General features: G+C 32.7%; 1 protein-coding gene across 1 annotated transcript in view; it reads right to left on the bottom strand.

Moving 5' to 3' along the window:
- Positions 1 to 22,883, bottom strand: part of LOC111627933 (menin-like) — a 69,876-nt gene that overhangs the window by 32,348 nt on the left and 14,645 nt on the right. The window contains exons 2-4 of the mRNA XM_023371624.1: positions 13,427 to 13,579; positions 5,169 to 5,353; positions 431 to 696 (exon numbers count right to left, since the gene is read on the bottom strand). Coding sequence (XP_023227392.1) covers positions 431 to 696; positions 5,169 to 5,353; positions 13,427 to 13,579 — 604 coding nt within the window. The remainder of the gene's footprint in view (positions 1 to 430; positions 697 to 5,168; positions 5,354 to 13,426; positions 13,580 to 22,883) is intronic.

Below are 22,883 nucleotides of genomic sequence, written 5' to 3' on the forward strand. Positions count from 1 at the left end.
ATATTTTTTGTCAAATAAATTAGAACTGATTACACTCAAAGGTTTTTTAAAAATATTTTTATATTTAAATTTGTTCATTGAATTTTGTTCCAAAGAAACTTGAAAAAAGATTGCATTTCTTCATAACAAACCTATTTCACTATATAAAAAAATTCATTTAAAAAGTATCAATAAGATTGTATACTTTATATATATGCAATCTGTATATCACACTAACCTTATGAAGCTTTACAAATATTTTGGTACATTAAAAATATTTGCAAAGCTTCATAAGGTTAGTGTGATATATATATTTATTTGTCAATGTTTGGTTTATAAGATGGATTTTATATTTGCAATCTTACTGATTTTTAAAAGTGAATATACATCTAAAAATCAATTTATAATAATCAGGCTATTAAAAATTAATTAAATAAATATATTTGCCTACTTTCGTATCACATCGGCAGCATTTGCCCAAGCTTCTAAAGCTTCTTTGTAACGACCATTTCTATATAAGTAGCCTCCTAAGTATGTATATGGATACACATGTTGATTATTGTAGTAACTTTGGGCTGCCAAGATTGCTTCTCGGAATAATTCTATTGGAGGAGGTCTACCAGGAGTAAGAGAAATTTCTTCTAAATCACCAAGATTTCCAAGTGCCATAGGATAATTTTTTAGATGTCCAAGATCATATAAAACCCATAAAAGTTTCTGTAAAACGAAATAATAATCAATATTTTTATACATGTCAATATTGAATTTTTATGTAAATGTAGACTACAATCAAATTAATTGCAATTTTCTCTATAATACAATTTAATCAAAACAATAATTAAATCTCTGAAGCTTCATTATATCAATTTAAAATAAATCTGATCAAGATTAACAAACCCTAAATATAAAATGTAATGGATTGATCAAAAAGTTTGTTTTATAGACAAAAATAGTATTCAAATTTTAAAAATTAAAAATAGATGTATGTATAATTAAATAAAGTTTTGTTTTCTATGACTTTAGCCACAGCCATCTACATATATGCCACGCATCAGACATCATTTTTACATCTGATGTCGATGTAGAAGATGAAGATTGAATCTGTCATAAGTTTAGAATGAGTTGAGTCCTTTTATAGTATTATCAAAAAATATAAAAATGTATACTTATTTATTATAGATTTATTTAACATAAGTAGAACTATAAAACAAGTTTAAATTTTCAATTGGCTTGCTTTTAGGCATATTTGAAGTTAAACCTACCTACACAATGTGTTTGTTTTGTATTGGGTTCCCATTCAAATGATATTGGTTACCATTATTGCTATATTGAAAAATATATCAAAAATTTCAAAGCAATAAAAAAATTCCAATAACTGTATGTATAAAACATTTTATGAATGCTTTATTATAGATAGTGATGTTTTCATTGATAAAAATAATGAAACTGTTAGAATTAAATATTATAGAGTAGCATTAACTAAAGATGCATCCTACAATTATATCAGATATTGCTCCTCATTTAAATTAAATTCTTCCTAAGAAAAAAAGAGTACAGAAGATAGATTAAGAAGAACATTTTAAAAAACAGTTACCAACAGCTTGGAAACATATCTTAAAGATATTGAAGCTTTTATCAATACAATTGAAGAAACTTTAGAATTCATATCAAAAAGTCATTCAGATGAAAAATGGAAAATATGAAAGACTAATGATATGTAGTACTGTTGCTTCAGAAAATCATGAAACTCCAAAATTTGCAGCATGTATAAAAATTTATAATGATTTATTATAAACCATATACATAAACAATAAAGAAATTCCACACAAACAGGTAGAAACAGTAAATATTATTTCAATTTTATTTCTAAAACATATCAAATTAAAATATTAATAAATTATTGTAAATTACATCTGAAAGTTAATCATAAGATTACTTGAAATAAAGAATTAAGTATCTAGAAAAATTTTAAGAAACTTTAGTCAATAATGTTAAGAAAAATAAATTGATTTTTTCTTAGAAAAACTGAAATTAATTGGAGTTCCAAAACCTAGTTTAAGATTTTCTTGTGATTGTTTTATTTGTCTTTTAATTAAAATGTTTTTGACAAGTCCAAATTGTTATAAGGCTTTTTATAGTAAAAAAACTTTTAAAATTGCCACATCTAAGAAAATTAAGTAAATTAATCCAAAAATTGATTATAATATTTGAAGAGATCAAAACAAAATTCATTACATTAAAGAGCAATTTAAAAATTTGATAGAACAACAAAAAGTAACAATGTTATTAATAGATGAAATTTACACTGATACTAAACTACTGGTTAATAGTAATAAGGTTTTTTGGAATGAATGTAAATAACAACACTGTTATACAAAATAAACTGCTTTCTTTTTTCTGGAGAAAAAATAAATTATGATACCTATTGCAATTTTTTAGTGCTAATTTCTAATCTACATTTAGATTTTCTTAGCCAGGAATACTTTATGAGTAATTGGAATTTTAATTTTTTTCTAATATTCTTAATATTTTAAGATTTATATTGAGTGTATTGATGAAATAATTTAATCAGTCTTACTTTATTCCTAGTATATAATAATAATCATTTATAAATATGTGATATAATATTCACAGAAACATTATTATATAAAACTCATTTTCCAAAAATTTAATAAAATTTTGCATATAGACAACATTTCTTCTTTTATCGACTGTCTTTTTGTCTCTAATAATATTCCAACAATAATCAGCTAACATGAAAGCATTTGTTTTCCTTCATACCACTTCTCCAGAGTGAGTACATCTTAATGAAAAATTTAACCATGTTCATTGGCTACATCGGTGCAGCTCTGGAAAGTATATTAAATAGTTTCTAGGATCTGTACCAAAATTCAGAATTCATTTAATTTGTAATGTGCATATAACTGTAATGTATCCACAAATGACAAATGTGGAAGTCATATAAAATTTACAGAACCATTTGAAAAAATTGAACTGTTTTGCACAGTTACTAAAAAGCTATCTTGTATAAAGATCAGAGAGTTAACCTACAAACAGAAGAAATGCTATTTGCTTCTGGTTTTGAAAGTTTAGAAATATGCCTCAGTTAAGTAAACTTACAATTGCAGTATTGTAATTATCTCCTAGTAGAATACAAGTTAAGACAAGTTTCCTATATTTTCAGATTTTTTGAATGAATAAAACCTGGAAATACATTTACAATTGAATTCCAACATCTCTGGTATTGCCAATGAGGTGAATCAAGAATAACCCTTGTCGGAGGAAAGTAATCAGGATTGTTAAGTTTTTAATGCAAAACTATATTTTAGAAAAATAAAATAAAAAAATCAACAAACTTTAGTCAAGTTATGTCTATAAATAGAAAGGAAGTAAATAAAAATGAGTTTTATTTAATTACTAGTTTTATGTTATATTACTCATTTTTCAATTACTGAAAAATGTAAGCAAATTTAACACAAAATGCATACAGTGGGTGATCAGTTAACGAACAATTCGGATAGCAAACAAATCGGATAACGAACACTTTCGAGAAAGATTTTTATGATCAGACAACGAACACATGTTCGGTTAACGAACACTTTACTGAACAAACATATAAAAAAGCGACGGAAAATAACGAAAACAGATTGATTTTCCCATGTCTTCGGGTAACAATTCGAAACCTTTCTAAGCGTGGGAAACGTCAACATCGACGTCAACCCGATACCGATCGGATATTCCTCCGAATTTTGAAACTCTCCCTTGTAAGTCCAAGCTGACAAATAATTTTTTTTATAGTATTCGCGAGACTGTCGGACGTTCACTTGTTAACTTTTGCGTCGGGGTTTATTTATGAAAGGTGAAAGTTTAATTGTCTCATCGGATATCCGTTAACATTTTAATACCAAATATCGAATTTTATCCGGGTTTTACATTTAAATAATTTTTTGTGCACTAGTTGATTTCTGTTCTCTGAATTTTTGTAAGTGCTTTTCTGAACTTTTTATTTAAAAAAGAAACTGATAATATTATGGAGCCTAAAATGAGGAGTGTCAAGAACTGTGCTCACCATAGAAACCAAGCAAGAGATAATAGCCAAGATAGAAAGTGGGCACAAGATGTCTAATATTGCTAGGCAGAATGGCTCGAACAGGTCTATAGTAGGCACAATCTTAGTTATGAAAGATATATCAAGAAGTCTCAAGCTGCTAATGGAGTCATGAAAATGACATCTGAGAAATAAAGAGCATTTTAGAGCTCATAATGGAACCTGAAACTGATCTGACGACAGAAGAACTCCAAGAACTCTCAAATGAAGAATACCAAGAAACTCAGCGAGATGTGTTTTCTTTTGAAAAAGAGGAAGATGAAAGAGGACCAATGTCGACATCTATTACTAAAGATCTTTTGAAGAAGTGGGAGAATGTCAGAACAACGATCATCCAAGTCGCATCCAAACCAGAATAAGGTTAATGGAGTTGTCAATCTCTACAATTACAATACTATTAATTACTTCTGAAAACTCTTGATGAAAAGAGAAAAACAATCGACATTGGACAGATTCTTTAACCCCCACAAGCGGAAAAACATGACTAATAAAAATGCAAGACTACTTATATATGTATTTTTACTATTACAGGTAAATAAACATAGTAAAAAAGTATATATTTTTTACTTTTTGGAGTCTCCGGAACGAATTAATCAAATTTCCATAAAAACCTATGGTAAATCGATAATCGGTTAACGAACAAAGTCTTGGAACAAATTATGTTCGTTAACCGATCACCCACTGTATTTTGCTTTTTTATATGTATCACTAAATAATGTGTGCTTAAAATTTCACAATTCTGGTCACTTTAATCATTACAGAATACAATGTGTGTATATATATATTCATTTTAGATTTGTTTTGGTCAGAAATGATCAAAACATGAGGGGCCTTTTTTGGATAATCTGTATATATGTAATTCTTTTGTTAAAAATCCATGAAAATAATGCCTGAGCTATTAAAATTTTATTAAATTTATGAAATACCAATTAATTTTGTAATTAGTTTATTACATTATATTATTTTATTCAGTTTTGTATTTACATTTCCAATTTAAATTTACAAAAGGCCTTTACAAAGTTTAATTTTAATATTAAAGTAAAATTAAATTTTCTCAATTGTAAAATATTAAAATATTTACCTGTTGCAATGTTGCCAATTCCATACTATCTGTTGTTGCATTTATGGAGGGATTTATGCCAGAAACTAATGCTGCTACCTCTGTATGACGTGTGCATTTAACAGGGTAGCCATTTAAGTACAACCAAGATTTTTCAGTACATCCACTTGTAACAGGTTGTCCTCTTTTATCTTCATTGCCCTTTCCTAAAAAAGTTAATCATGATAGTAATCATAGTATATGTATTTTTAATTTCTTTTAATTATTTAAAATATAAAATTATACACACATGTAATATTATAGTTTTAATATAAAAAGAACCATACCTTTTGCTTTTTAATATTTTCTGATGAAACAGTTTATTCATCTGTATCATACCATCCTTATGCCTTCCATCAATACTTTGTATTAGAAATAAACAGTTTTTGCCTAATGTGTGGGTCTGCTTCAGGTTATACACTTTTAAATTGAAGTTTACTGAGTGTTCCACAATTGGAATTGTGAAACACTCTGTAAACTCAGTAAACGATATTTAAACTAAAATAAAACATATTACATTTTTGTTTACATATTGTTTTTATAACTTTATATATTCACATATCTAATTATTTATATTTAATTCAATGTATTATATTATTAAATTTTAAAAATGTCATTTAAAAAAAATGTCAGTTTAAATGTTGAAACATTCCAATTGTGGAACACTCAGTAAACTGTCCAATCCAAAAGTGTAGAATCTAAAGCAGACTCATACACTAGACCAGTGTTCTGCAACCGGTGTGCCGCAGCACACTGGTGTGCCATCACAAGGTGTAAGGTGTGTAGTATCTCAGGCATACCAGGATATGCTGAGTCTGTATGAAGGTTCGACTACGCCGTTGCTTAAGCTTGCTTTCGTTGTGGAGATTGTCATTGAATGGCACTTGTGTGCTTCCTGATCATTTTTTTTTTTTTTCGAAAAATTCACTGAACTTTAGAGACATCATTAATATAAATATAATTTTTATGCATGTTAAATAATAAATAGTTTTTAGTAGGTCCGCTGCTTGTTTAAACTCAACGGTTTGTGCAATCCTGTCGTGACACGAGTTGGTGATGACGTTTTATCGAATTATAGGAGTTTTTTTTAGCATGTTTGTATGAATACTGTCGCAATTTTTTTGCCGTGATATAGAAATCCAAACTATAGGAACCCGTGTTATAGGGGGGGGTCGACTGTATATACATATATAGGCCCTATCGTAAACAATCAATACAATTCCATAACAAAGAGAAAGATTCTGATCTGAATAATAGGACGAATTCATTTACAATTACATTACAACATTTCTCAACATTTACAATTACATTTACAATTACATACAATTACAAACAAGATGAAACATAAACATGCTCTCACGTTTCTTCTTAGTTAATTTCATACACTAGTGCCCTATTTAATGTACAGCAGTACATGGACCAAAACTTGATATTCCACATTGCTATGAAGTCTATAACTATAAAATAATATTCTTACTAAAGTCCTTAAGCAATTTCTGAAAATAATCAACACATTCTATATTTGTATATTTTCTCTTCTTCAAGATGGATTTGGATTACTTATCCAAAATGTATTTCCTTTGTTCCACTGCTATCTCCAAAGTCCTTCACACTCCTCTCTCTCTCTAATGTCCAGTTGTAGACTTGGGAGCCAGGGAAAAAAGATCCAGAACACGTGAAGTATCCAAATTTATACTTCCCGCTATCCAGGAATGTTGTTTTAGTACGTAATCACTCCTTGAACCAATCAGCACGTTCAGCTCGGTGCAGCAGAGAAAAAAGTGATACCAGAAAATGAAAGGAAAGCAACACAAAGTAATATACAAAAATTCGGACCCAATACAAAATTAACGGAACTACTTACATGCTAGAATAACAGACACTTATAGAAAAACAATACATAACACATAGTAGCGTAGCACTACAGGTGTGACGTGAACTTTTACATATTCTATTAATTTCAAGCTTTATTTCTATATTTTTATCACAGTTGCTGTGCTTCTTACGATTGTATCTCATAAGTGCCGCAGCATTTATGAAATAAGATAAAGTTCGTTTATTCTTTATTACAAGCAATGCATTTTTATGTATTTTAATAAATTAAATGTAAAATAAATTTGCTCATTGGTGTTAATGTCTGTTTAATAATAATAATAATTGTCCCATGGTCACCATGGCAGAGTTATTATNTCAACCTAGCCTTGGTGTTTCTGTGGCAATGCATCCACAGACCACAAAGGCTGGAAAACCATGCCAACGGATGAAATGGACATCAGAAATGAACGAGTTTATCATCCGTACTTACTACACCATCACAAGACTCGAAACAAGCATGACAGCATACAGACAACAACTACACCATAGAATCACACAACAATATCCTCACCTCACTGTCACCGAACAAAGGGTTGTCGATCAAAAAAGAACAATTATACACAACAACCTTATCCCACAAACAACACTTGAACTTATCAAATAACAGGTTGCTGATCAAATACATCAATAGACAGAAACATTTAACATTAATGAAGATCACGTAACTTGTCAGGATAATCCAGCAACAAGCATTGATAATAGCACACATACAACAACTACCACTAATGATACTACAGGTACTTCCTCATCCATCACTGATAATGTAGACATAGAATTAGTTAATACACTCTCACTCATATTGCAGGAAACACTCACAAAATATACAGGTACAGATCCCACACAATGACTATGAATACCGAAAATTAACACGTCAAAGATAGTAGGGAAAACACTAAATTATGTAAACACTCACTTACTACCACACTACATCCATTTGTGAGATAAGCCATGGGTCAGGGGTTAATCTCCTAGTGACCACTTAATTGGCAACAGGTTGATAAAACCCCATCTCAGGGTCATTGGATGGCTAGGAGGGCAAATCGAGTGGGGAGTGCGTCGGTAAGTCGGCAGGCGTCCTTAATTGACAGGAGACAGGTTAACAAAATAACAAAGCATTTATTGAATCAACAAATTTAAACTCTACAAGAGGTAAACTTACTACTAAGGTTAAATGCGGTTATATTAAAATATTTACAGAAATGGCGATGAATTTCTTAGCTATGTCGCTGACCTAATTTCTAGTTCAAGAGAGCGCACTTTTACAAATTCTAACCCCTAAACACCTCTCAGTGGAAGGGAGAGTTTGGCCAATGTCGTCTGTATGGAAGGGTATGTGTCTTCCGTGTCTTCTTGCAGATGTCCTCTCTCTGTAACTGGATCAAGTCCGCTGTATGGAGGTCCAGGAGTTGAGGTAAGCACTATCACAAAGTATAACTTCCTATGACGAATTGCCCTGAGCTTCCGGAGATTCGAGCTTTTATATCATTAGCGTGGGAAAACTGTCACGTGATTGACTTTTGTTGACGATGACGGTGCATTCTACACACCTAACTGTAAACTTCCTCAGCTAGTCGTTATACAAACGGTGAAATCCAATCTAGTTCAAATTCTTTGGGTTTTTTCCGAAGACAATTAACAGAAAATTTAGAATTTTAAAAAGCCCGTAAAAATCCGCGAGCTCACACATTTAATTTCTACACTCTCAGACATTCATACATTAGTTTATGCTGGGGCAGTCACAGTAGTGACACACCATGGACTGAAAATACAATCACAGACACACACACACAAAACACAATTCTATCACAAGCCTGCCTGGCAGAGACGAATAGAAACACAAATAAATGACATTAGACAGCAATTAGGCAGGCTGACACAATACACTAAAAACAACATAACACCCAAATTAAAGAAACAACTCAAAAACATTTTCAAGAAAATCAAAACACACACAAAACATGAACATCACAACACACACATTACAGAATACATCGATACACTAAAACAAAAACTCGCAGCCAAAGCACGTAGACTCAAACGATACAAAACATGTACACTATGAAAACAACAAAATAAATTATTCACAAACAATGAAAAACTTTTCTACAGACAAATCACTACTAAAACAAACACTGATATACAGCACAGTGGCACACCAACAGAAGAAGAACTCACAACTTATTGGTCATCTCTTTGGTCCAATGCTGTTACACACAATGCTGATGTAGGCTGGATCAAGGAGGAGAACAGAAACTTGCATAACATACCAAGTATGCCCTGTGCTGAAATAAACATACACGACATTCGCTACGCTGTTAACAGAACATACAACTGGAAGACACCTGGTGTAGACAACATTCACAATTGCTGGTACAAAAAGTTTACATCACTGCACCAGGAACTAGCTAAACATCTAACACACATCATCATCAATCCACAAGACATGCCAAAATTTCTTACTCGGGGCATTACCTACATGAAACCTAAAAACAACAAAACCACAGACCCCACACAATACAGACCAATTACATGTCTTCCAACACTCTACAAATTATTGACATCCTGTATCACAAACAAAATATACAAACATGTTGAAGAACACGACATTCTTACAGAACAACAAAAAGGTTGCTGTAGAAATCACAGGGGATGCAAAGAATAGTTACTCATAGATTGAGTCATTCTACGGCAAGCACACAAACAACACAGAAACATACACATGGCATATATAGACTACAGAAAAGCATTTGACAGTGTTCCACACAGTTGGCTGCTACATAGTCTACACATGTACAAAATACATCCATTACTCATTGCTTTCTTCCAAAACACTATGTAGCACTGGAGAACAACACTATATCTCAGGGTTAGTAACACTTCCATACAAACAAACGAAATATTCATTAGGCGAGGAATTTTTCAAGGAGATTCCTTGAGTTCTCTCTGGTTCTGCCTAGCCTTGAATCCATTATCCAACATGATAAACAACACGCAATACGGCTACAATATCAGACACAAAAAAAACAACACAGTTTACACTCTCACATCTCATGTACATGGACGACATAAAACTTTATGCATCCACACAAAAAGAACTTCATCAACTCCTAAGGACATACAAATGGAGTTTGGCTTAGACAAATGCAAAAAACTTCACATAGAAAAAGGAATCCTGAAGAAAGAAGATTTTGCACTTGGAAATGGAGATGTTATTGAATCCATGGAAGAGGGTGAATTCTACAAGTATTGTTGGTATTTAGGATTCCAACAGGCCAAACTAACAGAACATACACAAATAAAGCAAAGATTAATTAAAGAATACCAAAGTAGGTTAAATGCTATCCTCAGAACACAGTTAAATTCAAAACATACAGTTAAAGCAATAAACACATATATCATTTCTGTACTCACATACTCGTTTGGAGTTATTGGACTCACACTGTAAGAAACCAAGTCTGAGCGTTATTTTTTAGTTATTTTTATTTTTGCTTTTATTCTATTTTTGTTTGGGGCTTATGTTTTGTTAGGACAAAGGTTTCCTCACCACTCACCTTAGAAACTTAAAAATAGAAGAAGAGAAACCAATTCACCGACAAGAGAAAAGCGCCGTAGATAAAACTCACGCACACTTGCGCTCCCAAGCGGAAAAAAGTAAGTCTGCACCGAGAAAAGGGGGGAGACCCCACAAGCACAACTTGCTAAACCTTAAAGAATAAAACATCCTGAAAATTGTCAAAAAGAATAATGTAAAAGGTTAGACAGTATTGTTGGAAAATAGGCTGCCAGGCAAACAGGAAAAGTTTATTGTTAGCAATAAGTATGTAAATGAGGGCCGTGATCTCACTCAGAATTGTGACGTCACCTCACAGTATAAAGACCAAGCCTCAAGTGAAGATGATAGAGGTGAGATTCTGTTAGCAACGAGCATGGTGAGCTTCGTATCAGCAAACGAGAGAGAGAGGTGTCTGATAGGATAAAGTAGTTCCAAGGCGATTTTGAAGTTATTCGATTTGTGGATCAAAGATTAGAGGAAGTCTTGAGAGTTGAGGAAAAAGGTTCCTAGTATATTGAGGTGATGATTAGGACCTTTAATTCATAAGAATTATTGTACATAAGTTAAGTCTTTGAATTTTTTTGTCAAATTCCAAAAGGGAATAGTTAAGTTAGAAAATAGATTGATTTGAGTTTTGTCAGGTTTATTGATTTACGTTGAATAAATTGTTATTGGATTTTTACTAAATTTTGTATATAGTTATTATTAGAATTTTTATTAAATATTAGATTGTTTTTGAATAACTTTGTCATTATTTAATTCAGTGTACTCTTAAAGTCCAGGCCTGGCACATTAACACGAATCCGCATAAAGTACCCGTTAGGTAACGGCTATTTCCAGCACACAGTTGTGTCAATAATCGTTGGAAAAGTCGGAAAAATAATATAGTACTTTACAACATAGATCTTGAGCAACTCCAAAGGAAAACAAGAACAACGCTTACTAAGCATAAACATCATCATCCTAAATCCGCCACAGAAAGATTAACCCTTCCACCTAACGATGGCAGATGTGGCCTGATTGACATTATAAACCTTCACTACAAACAAATACAGTCACTGCAAGAGTTTTTCTACAGGAAACAAGAAACATCACAGTAATAGCAAGAAACATAAAGCAGTAATTCTAGCAGACTCAAACAACACACCATTGAATTTACACTCACAACATATAAAAAGCATAGACACCATTAAGCAATCGTGGGCTCGAAAGGCACTCCATGGCAGGCATCCTTACGACCTGGCCCAGGATTTTGTTGACAAAACTGCATCAAACAGCTGGTTAGATCAGGGATGCCTCTTTGGGGAGACAGAAGGATTCATGATTGCCATAGGATTAGATCATAAATACTAAAAACTATAGAAAACACATACTCAAAGATACAACACTCATAAATGACACATGCAGAAAATGTCACATTATGCCAGAAACTATGCAATGCATTACTTCTGGTTGCAAGCTCTTGGCGCACACAGATTATTTACACAGATTATTTACATATCAAGTAGCAAATATAATACACCAAGAGCTTGCAAAGAAACAGAAATTATTAGAAATCCACAAAACATACTACAAATACATTTCACAGACAGTATTGGAAAACAACACGCACAAAATGTACTATGACAGAGCCATAATCATAGATAAAACAATTTACCACAACAGACCACACATCACACTCATTGACAAACACAATAAAATCACATACATTATAGACATATCCATTCCAAACACTCACAATGTACAAAACACATGTTCTGAAAAAATTAGCAAGTACACAGAACTCGTCCAGGAAATAAGGCATCTGTGGAGGATGGATAGGGTGCTTATTGTACCTGTCATTCTCTCCTGTACAGGTGTGATACCACACACACTACACAAAAGCCTGGGAACATTACAATTGAATAGAAGTACATACATCACACTACACAAAAGCCTGGGAACATTACAATTGAATAGAAATACATACATCACACTACAGAAGGCCACTATATTGAATACATGCCACATTGTTAGGAAATTCCTGAATACAGACACTGACACACTTATTTAAGTTTAGTTTTGTTTTGGTTGCTATGCCTTGACTCTGGTCCAGCATAGTACACAGCCACTGGTGTCAACTGAGTATAAACCACTAAACCCAACATAATAATAATAATAGGTTAGTCGCATTACGTAATTCTATTAATAGTATCATATCATATGCTTTTGAGGGGAATAACATTTTGGTGTGCCATGTTGAGACATGTCGAGTCAAGGGTGTGCCACAAATAGAAAAAGCTTGCAGAACACTGCACTAAACCAAAAACATTTGTTTCCAGTACAATATTCCTGGAAAACATAAGGAAAGTGTGATATTGATTAATGTTAAGATAAGTTCCAGTTTTGAAATTCATCCATTAATTATATATACAATTATTGAGCTACTTTTGACCCCCCCTCCCTCTGTGTACAGTAATGTACTTTTGGCAAACCTTCTTCCCTTTAATTAAACAGTTTGATACAATACAAGATACAATAGTTCATGGACCCCTCTAACACTGAGAATAATTCATAATTTACATCAAATACAATAAAATATTGATAATGCCAAACAAACTGCCAGGTTATTAGTCAGGCTGCTTTAAATCAAATCATTAAATTAGCCTTGTTATAGCCTGACTCATAATCCAGCAGTTCTTTGGCATTATCATCGAATCAGGTTGTTGTACATGTTATTGTATTAACTATTGATTTTAAGAATAAATAAAACCAAGTGTTTTCATTACCATATTTAAAACAATTAAAAATTAATTTCTTTTTCATAACTTACCATGCCAAGTAACTTCAGCTGTCTCATCACCTTCCTTTCCAAATGTCACCCAAGCATGGTCTTCGGATAAAGATAAATGAACATCACCAAATCCCAAAGCCTGGCACGCAGCTACAACTGCATATGCAACACCAAAACAATCTAGCTTGTTTCCTAAAATATGAGATAACAATATAGTTAAATTAAGTTAATTTAAAATATAAAAATAACTTTTATGTTATAACATTTTTGTTTATAATAAATCTTAATTCAATATTAAAAACAAATTTAAACTTTGCATATTAAAATATATCACTAAGTATCCTTAAGAAAACTTTCTGTACTAATTTAACATCATTCTTACCAAAATATATTCATTTTAATAATAATAATGAAATGTCATGTATCAAATGAAGACTTGACATATTTTTCAAATTTGTTGATGAACATAAAATTCAAACAAAATTAAAAATACTACTTCAAAATATTTATAAGTCTTCTTCATTTCTTATATAAACAATCATTAACATTACATAAATATTAATATAAGTAATAAAAAAAGCATTTTTAACCTTCTTCAATGACTTTATTAACTTTTTTGAATCTTATCTGATATAAATTTAATTCATTAAATCTTTTGTTTGGAATGATGAAATTAGAAAATAAAAATAAATTTCATTACTTTAAAACTGTAATTAAGATTATTTTAAAAACTTATGCTGAAAATTAGATATAAATTCAAGTAACTTGGTTATCACTGTTTAGTAATTTTACACATTCATAAACAGAAAAAATCTAATTTACTTGATACATTTATTGCCTTCATTTTGGATGTCATTAAAAATATGATTCAATACAATTTCTTAATAACCGTTAGATATATTCTGCAATCTTCAAAATCTATTAGGCTTTATGCTTTATTGATTTTATGATTGTCTACTCTAAGTTCCAAGTACTTTCAAGACTTTCAGTCCATCATCAAAGATACAAACTTCAGAAGAAACTTTAATAAATACTGGGGCATTGCACTATTTTGTTGAATCACAACAGAACTGAGGTGGGCTGGAAAGAAAGAAGAGATCCCTGCACTTGTTAGGCCCAGAAGGGGTGATCCTTGTATCCGATAGACATGGACAAGTGAACTTTGCACCTATTGCCACAAAAGAAGCTACCTGCTGGCCATGGTAGACAGGATCCTTGCACTTGCCAACAAAGAGAGGCGATCCAAGAACAAAACAATTGCTATTGATTGCTTTTTTCTTGTGTTTTGTTTAATTTTTGTACAGAGATATTAAAGTGACAAAGTCATGGATTCCTATTTTTTACATTTAAATGGACCCTCATTACCTTTTTGGATCCTTCATCACATTAACAGAAAATGGCAAAATTTTATCAAAATTGGCCTATAAATTTTGAGAACAAATACAATTCTTTAAGCCATATAGAAAAGGCTTTGCTAATGCTCTGCCTCAATTAGAAAGAACCATGTCTAATTTTAAAATCAGATCATCAAGTAAACGCTTTTTCATCTAGAGCCAAATAACTTTTTTTAATGCATTAGTATGAGAATAGATAATGAAAAACAAGACAATTGAATGGGTTTTGTAATTTTTTAGCGAGTGTTTTAACTTTTCCAGCTATTATATAACAGAAAGTATGATAATTAGTCAAAAGCTAATCCCACTAAATTTTTACATTTTGGACTTGGGTGACCATGAAATGAAAGTTGGAATTCCAGTTTATCAAAAATAGTTGCTAGAAGTCATGATTCTCTAGGGAGTATAGTAAACAATATCATTAAAGCAAACCAGTGAGGTATGAACATAAGTCAAAATAATTTGATGATAATCATACATAGCAGGGGTGCTAGCAGTTACAGGCAAACATATGGTGGGTTAACCACACCTTATGCCAAAAAAATGCATATTTACTCTACATATAAGAAGGTTGCCTACAATCATCATCATTCATTGTGATCAGGACAAGATAGGGAAGGTATATAAATCAGGAATATGAGAACTGATTAAAAAGTATAAAATTAGACCTCAAGTTAGGTCAGAAAAAAAGCCCATGTATCTATTTGGTTCAAACACTAGTCCCCTTCTGAGTTCACAACTTCTCCCAGCAATGCTTCCACTATTGGAGGCATTTTTCACTCATCTATTGGGATCTCTATTGGTGCTTTGTTGCATTAGTCTTGATCTCTTCTGCCTCCTAAAATCAATTTCCTTTGAGTGGCATCCTGAGTTTGGGAAAGAATTAAAAGTTGATGAAAGCCATTTCTGAGGAGTAAGGAGGCTGCTGACACTGTTTTGCAAGGAATGTCAAGATGAAATACAATCTGTGGGCCAGAGCATTGTCGTCATGAATGAACCAGTTGCCAAACTGCCAGAGTAGTAGTGGCATCTAACAGCATTTCATAAGTGACAAAAAACAGTCAGATAGTACTCCTTTGTCAGTTTGTTCATGAGGGGTATGTTCATGATAAACTAAGCTTTAGCAGTTGGAAAAAAATCAACATGACGCTCACATTGCTGCTTGATTGCCATGCATGCTTTCTTTGGCCATGGAGGCAATGGAGGCATTTTCCATTGGAATGATTTGCCTTTTGTCTCAGGGTCATACCTGTACACCCAGGTCTTATCTCTGGTAATAATTTTCATGAAATCAGGTTCATGATGGATCCTGATGACAACAAGGTAATGAACAAATATGTGTAGTCTTCATCCTATATCCGGCGTTGAAGACTACACATATTTGTTGTATATGACCCGGTGTGGGAGAAATCCTTGATGAACAAGGTAATGTTCTGCCATTTTCATTTAATCACTAATGTGATGATGACAGCATATACATGCAAATATTATAGCTGTTTGACAGTGACTGCAGGGTAAAATGTAAAATGGGCTTGCCAAAATTCACACATATGCAGTAGTGTCCAAGGTCACATAATGACAGTCTCCTCTCCAGCTTGCAAATACAGTATGTGTGAAATTATACAGTACTGAAATAAAAAGATGAACAATATTGTTGTCATCTATGAGTTTATTTCTCCCGAAAGAAACTAACATACACATTATTAGCCTCATTGTAGATAGTGTTCATATTGTTCAAGCGCCCTTGTAACAGGCGAAAGCCTTTTACGACAAATAAAGATTATTTATTATTATATTATTATTATATCTCATTAAAATTTTACATTAATTTTATTAAATAAAATTATAAACATTAAACATATTGTTCAAGCAGATTCTCAAATATTTCCCTGAAATAGTTGACCAGATTTCTTCCATTTACACAGTCCACTACCAGAATGGCAAAATTTTGTAACAATACACATATTGTGTAACATATCTTTTTAAATTTCTCTTGGAATTGTTCTGCCACTTTTTCAAACTTGGTTCCTCTTCATGACCACTTCCATATGAGCAGAAATAATACTCAACTATACTTTTTCCTCCATCAAAAAAATCCATTTCCAGCAACTGCACAATAAAATTTCCTTTTCACTACTGGGAACACATGCAGAAGGAGCTATGCTCTGTTGACAAATGCACATGCTCTACTGATACATTTTGATCAGACCTTGTAAACTGTATGCTCTGAATTAAAAATGAAAGATGAAAGTTTTACTATATAGTATCCACTATGTGGTTGATAGAAAAAAGGGTTAAAAAACATATTCAGTCAGTCAGTTAAGCTTAATGTGTAAATAACAGATCCCTTGTGCAGTAGGCTTATGATGTAAGTGTTGTTTAGAACAAAGCCCTTCTAATTGAATAATATTGGGAGGGATCACTGATAAGAAGGTTGAAGCAAGTCTATACATATTGCATATCTAAATAGCTAAAGGTGATAAATGCAAATTATATGACAAACCTCAGAGATGGCTGGAAATCAGGGCTGAACAAATATCACATAAAGAAGAAGAAAAAAAAAAAAAAAAAAAAACAGATTATTTAGCAGTCTAGTAAGGTTCTATTGCATGCTATTTGTAAAGGTAATATTTAAATCTCTCATTCTAGTTCTTTCTGAATTTAAATTATCAGTTTCATTCAAGGTTCTAGAAGATTGTAAAGATTTTTGGCTGATGTTGACTCAAAGGAGTCAAAAACATTTCCATTTATTTTTTTTATGAAGTTGGTTTCCTTAATCCAGTGTTTTTCAACCTGTGGGTCATGACCCCCAGGGGGTCGCAAAGCCTTACATGGGGGGTCGCAGGTGAAATAAAAAGACAAGTGTTTGTAGGTCCTACATTACAAAAAAAAAAGAAAAAAACTAGAATTTCAGTGAGAAAGCTGTGCCTGTTTATTTTACAGGACAATTGGTTTTTTGATCAATATTTAAAGAAAGAAAATTAAATACGTAGTTTTTAAAATCACTGATATAGTTTAAATATGGCCCTGGGGGATTGCCAGAATTTTTTAACTTGTAAAGGGGTCGCGTATTCAAGAAGGTTGAAAAACACTGCCTTAATCAACAGAATAAAGAAGAAAAGGCACTCAAAAGAATTATTTATTTATTATAAATTTCATGAATTCCATCTACCAAGATTATTATTATTATGTTGGGATTTGTGAGTTATACTCAGTTGACACCGGTAACAGTGTACTATGCCTTGACTTTAGTCTGGCATAGTACACTGTTACCGGTGCCAACTACAATTAACTACAATTATAAAACTGTGTCAGTGTGTGTGTATGTATTCAGGAATTTCCTAACAATATGGCATGTATTCAATATAGTGGCCTTCTGTAGTGTGATGTATGTATTTCTATTCAATTGTAATGTTCCCAGGCTTTTGTGTAGTGTGTGTGGTATCACACCTGTACAGGACAGAACGACAGGTACAATAAGCACCGTATCTATCCTCTACAGATGCCTTATTTCCTGAGCAAGTTCTGTGTACTTACTGACTTTTTCAGTGCATGTGTTTTGTATATTGTGAGTGTTTGGAATGATATGTCTATAATACAGTATATGTGATTTTATTGTGTTTGTCAATGAGTATGATGTCTGGTCTGTTGCGGTAAATTGTTTTATCTGTGATTATGGCTCTGTCATAGTACATTTTGTGCACGTTGTTTTCCAATACTGTTTGTGGAATATACTTGTAGTATGGTACATGGATGTCTACCAATTTGTGTTTCTTTGCAAGCTCTTGGTATATTTGCTACTTGATTATGTCTATGTAAATAATCTGTGTGCACCAAGTGCTTGCAACCAGAAGTAATGTGTTGTATAGTTTCTGGCATGATGTGACATTTTCTTTATGTGTCATTTGTGAATGTTGTATCTTTGAGTATGTGTTTTCTATAGTTTTTAGTATTTATGATCTGATCCTGTATGGCAATCATGAATCCTTCAGTCTCCCCAAAGAGGCATCCCCAATCTAACCAGCTGTTTGACGCAGTTTTGTCAACAAAATCCTGGGCCAGGTCGTAAGGATGCCTGCCGTGGAGTGCCTTTTGAGCTCACAACTACTTAACAGCCTGTCTATGCTTTTTATATGTTGTGTCGTGTCCATATGTTGTGAGTGTAAATTCAATGGTGTGTTATTTGAGTCTGCTAGAGTTACTGCTTTATGTAACTGTGATGTTTCTTGCTTTTTGTAGAAAAACTCTCGCATTGTCTGTATTTGTTTGTAAAGGTAGCCCTCAGTTTATGCCGCAGTTCCATTCCTACAAAAGTTGGCACAAATCGAATCAGCGTAAAATGAACCCATATTTATACTGAAATATAGGGTTAGGTTCTACATAAGTGAAAAATACGCAAATAATTTTGTTTATTAACACAATATAATACAAAATACAAATAAATTTAATTTTTAAAATGTATTTTATCATAAAATAAAGTGAAATGTTTTTATTAAAATTTTTAGTTTCGGATCTCTTACATTTTTCGAAAAAGGTACCCAACCTTAATTGTTTACATTTTTGTTTTCTTTCATTGAGAATTTCGGAATATAATCGAATGGATGCGATGATGCTCCTTTTTACATTTGTACTTTGCTCCCAATCATTGTCTAACTCACAAAGTTCATCTGTCAAACTTTCCATAGTTGAAAGGATACATTAACCCGACGTAGAGCTACAGATGAGCGGAGACACTGATTGGTCAACCACCAGTCACTGTAGCGCATATATAAGGTCAGTTTGAGCGGGAAAATTAAGGAGAGATAGATATCGTCTGGCCAATGAGAAGTAGATTTGTCTCACTGATGATAGTTTGTGATCGCAGGAAGTGCTACTGCGTTGTAAGGTGTTTTCCTGAACAAACTGATAAGGGATATGGGATACATTCATTGGCGCTACGGATTCGAATGCCATTTATTGGACTATTAAGTTTGATAACATGACTCGTGGGTAACTAAACATTTAGTATTTTAATATTAATTTAATGTAAATGTATACATACACAATAATATTAAATTAAACAGAAAAAAATAAATATATTCAACAAAAATCTTTGTTTTAATGAATGTACAATGTCGCAGCTCGGTAAATATGTCAACACTAAAATGAAAATCAGTCTAGCATAGGGAAAATTGGGGAAATACACCGCGAAACAGCAAATTGTGCAGTGGTGTTATCGTGAATCGGTGTAAACCGAGGGCTACCTGTATTGAAGTTTAACTATTTCAATCAGGCCAGGTCCACCATTTTTACGTGGAAGGAATAGTCTTTCTACGGCAGATTTAGGATGATATTGTTTATACTTACAAGGGAACTGTCGAAGTGTCTTCTAATAAATTTTAATAAAATTTAATTAATAACTATGTTAATAGTATACAAACTCTATTTTAAATTTATAGCATTCACGAAAAGTGTTGATCAGAGTTATTAGCAATCAAATGTTGCACTACTTTATAGTAGTTTAACACAATTATGCAAATTTTTAGAAGTGAATGGGTCACGGAGGAAGACAGTGATATCACAATTAGAATAAATTCTGGAATTTTCAAAAATGATTGAAGAATTAATAAAATTTTGTATACTTTTAACATAATTATTAACTAAATTTTATTAATTCTTCTCCCATTTTTGAAAATTCCAGAATTTATTGTAAATGTAATATCACTGTCTTCACGACCCATTCACTTCTAAAAATTTGCATAATTGTGTTAAACTACTATAAAGTAGTGCAACATTTGATTGCTAATAACTCTGATCAACACTTTTCGTGAATGCTATAAATTTAAAATAGAGTTTGTATACTATTAACATAGTTATTAATTAAATTTTATTAAAATTTATTAGAAGACACTTCGACAGTTCCCTTGTAAGTATAAACAATATCATCCTAAATCTGCCGTAGAAAGACTATTCCTTCCACGTAAAAATGGTGGACCTGGCCTGATTGAAATAGTTAAACTTCAATACAGGTAGCCCTCGGTTTACACCGATTCACGATAACACCACTGCACAATTTGCTGTTTCGCGGTGTATTTCCCCAATTTTCCCTATGCTAGACTGATTTTCATTTTAGTGTTGACATATTTACCGAGCTGCGACATTGTACATTCATTAAAACAAAGATTTTTGTTGAATATATTTATTTTTTTCTGTTTAATTTAATATTATTGTGTATGTATACATTTACATTAAATTAATATTAAAATACTAAATGTTTAGTTACCCACGAGTCATGTTATCAAACTTAATAGTCCAATAAATGGCATTCGAATCCGTAGCGCCAATGAATGTATCCCATATCCCTTATCAGTTTGTTCAGGAAAACACCTTACAACGCAGTAGCACTTCCTGCGATCACAAACTATCATCAGTGAGACAAATCTACTTCTCATTGGCCAGACGATATCTATCTCTCCTTAATTTTCCCGCTCAAACTGACCTTATATATGCGCTACAGTGACTGGTGGTTGACCAATCAGTGTCTCTGCTCATCTGTAGCTCTACGTCGGGTTAATGTATCCTTTCAACTATGGAAAGTTTGACAGATGAACTTTGTGAGTTAGACAATGATTGGGAGCAAAGTACAAATGTAAAAAGGAGCATCATCGCATCCATTCGATTATATTCCGAANTGTATTTTCAGTCCATGGTGTGTCACTACTGTGACTGCCCCAGCATAAACTAATGTACGAATGTCTGAGAGTGTAGAAATTAAATGGATGTAGTTTGGTAGTGAGTGTTTACATAATCTAGTGTTTTTCCTACTGCCTTTGACGTGTTGATTTTTGGTATTCATGGTCTTTGTGTGGGATCTGTACCAGTATATTTAATGAGTGTTTCCTGAAATATAAGTGAGAGCATATTAACTAATTCTATGTCTACATTATCAGTGATCAATGAGGAAGTACCTGTAGTATCATTAGTGGTAGTTGTTGTATGTGTACTATTATCAATGCTTGTTGCTGGATTATCCTGACAGGTTATGTGATCTTCATTAATGTTACATGTTTCTGTATGTTGTTGTATTTGATTAGCAACCTGTTGTTTGATAAGTTCAAGTGTTGTTTGTGGGATAAGGTTGTTGTGTATAATTGTTCTTTTTTGATCAACAACCCTTTGTTCGGTGACAGTGAGGTGAAGATATTGTTGTGTGAATCTATGGTGTAGTTGTTGTCTGTATGCTGTCATGTTTGTTTCAAGTCTTGTGATGGTGTAGTAAGTACGGATGATAAACTCGTTCATTTCTGATGTCCATTTCATCCGTTGGTGTGGTTTTCCAGCCTTTGTGGTCTGTGGATGCATTGCCACAGAAATACCAAGGCTAAGTTGATTCCTCACATCTGTTGAGAACATTGCAGTAGCCATGCTTGGGCCGGTGCTGCTTTTGCCACCGGTATCCAAGGGAGACTGTGGCCTATTTTTCAAACGTGAGCCTCTGCCTAACCCATGAACGTGGACTTTGTTAACCCGGGCAACGTCCGAGCCGGTATCACACTTTGATCTGGTTACTACCATGATAAATATCTCCACAGAATGTGGGTGTGTGGTCACTCTTAGCTTCATTTCTCCCCATAGACCATACTGGCATGGGTGTCCCTACCAGGAGCTTGTGCTCCAGCCTGCATTGCCCTATGGATTGGTAAAATTACTGGGCTTTACCACCATGACCAGGTGGTGGCCATGGCAGAGTTATTATTATTATTATTATGAATGGCATGCTCAGCTGATACTGGTGCCAAGTGCTATGCTGGACTAAAAGTCAAGGCATAGCTACCCAAACAAGTGTAATATTGGGTTGTTCAGAAGGTAATTTCGTTTTTTTTTTACCCCTAGACGGATTAGTCGTATTTTTCCCGCCATTTTCATTCTAAACCTTATTATCATTATATATTTTGACAGTTAGCATTTTAATTAAGGCTTATTTGTAAAAAATTTTGTTTATTTTTTGTGTCCCATCAAATATGGAAGATTGAAAGCATCATTTTCAGCATATTTTGCTCTAAAAGGTAAGAATGCTGTTCAAGCGAGAAAAAAGTTGTGTAACATGTATGGAGAAGATGTAT

This window comes from Centruroides sculpturatus, unplaced genomic scaffold, assembly GCF_000671375.1.
Source record: "Centruroides sculpturatus isolate CEXI.00-Female unplaced genomic scaffold, Cexi_2.0 scaffold230, whole genome shotgun sequence".
In the NCBI taxonomy this organism is placed as follows: Eukaryota; Metazoa; Arthropoda; class Arachnida; order Scorpiones; family Buthidae; genus Centruroides; species Centruroides sculpturatus.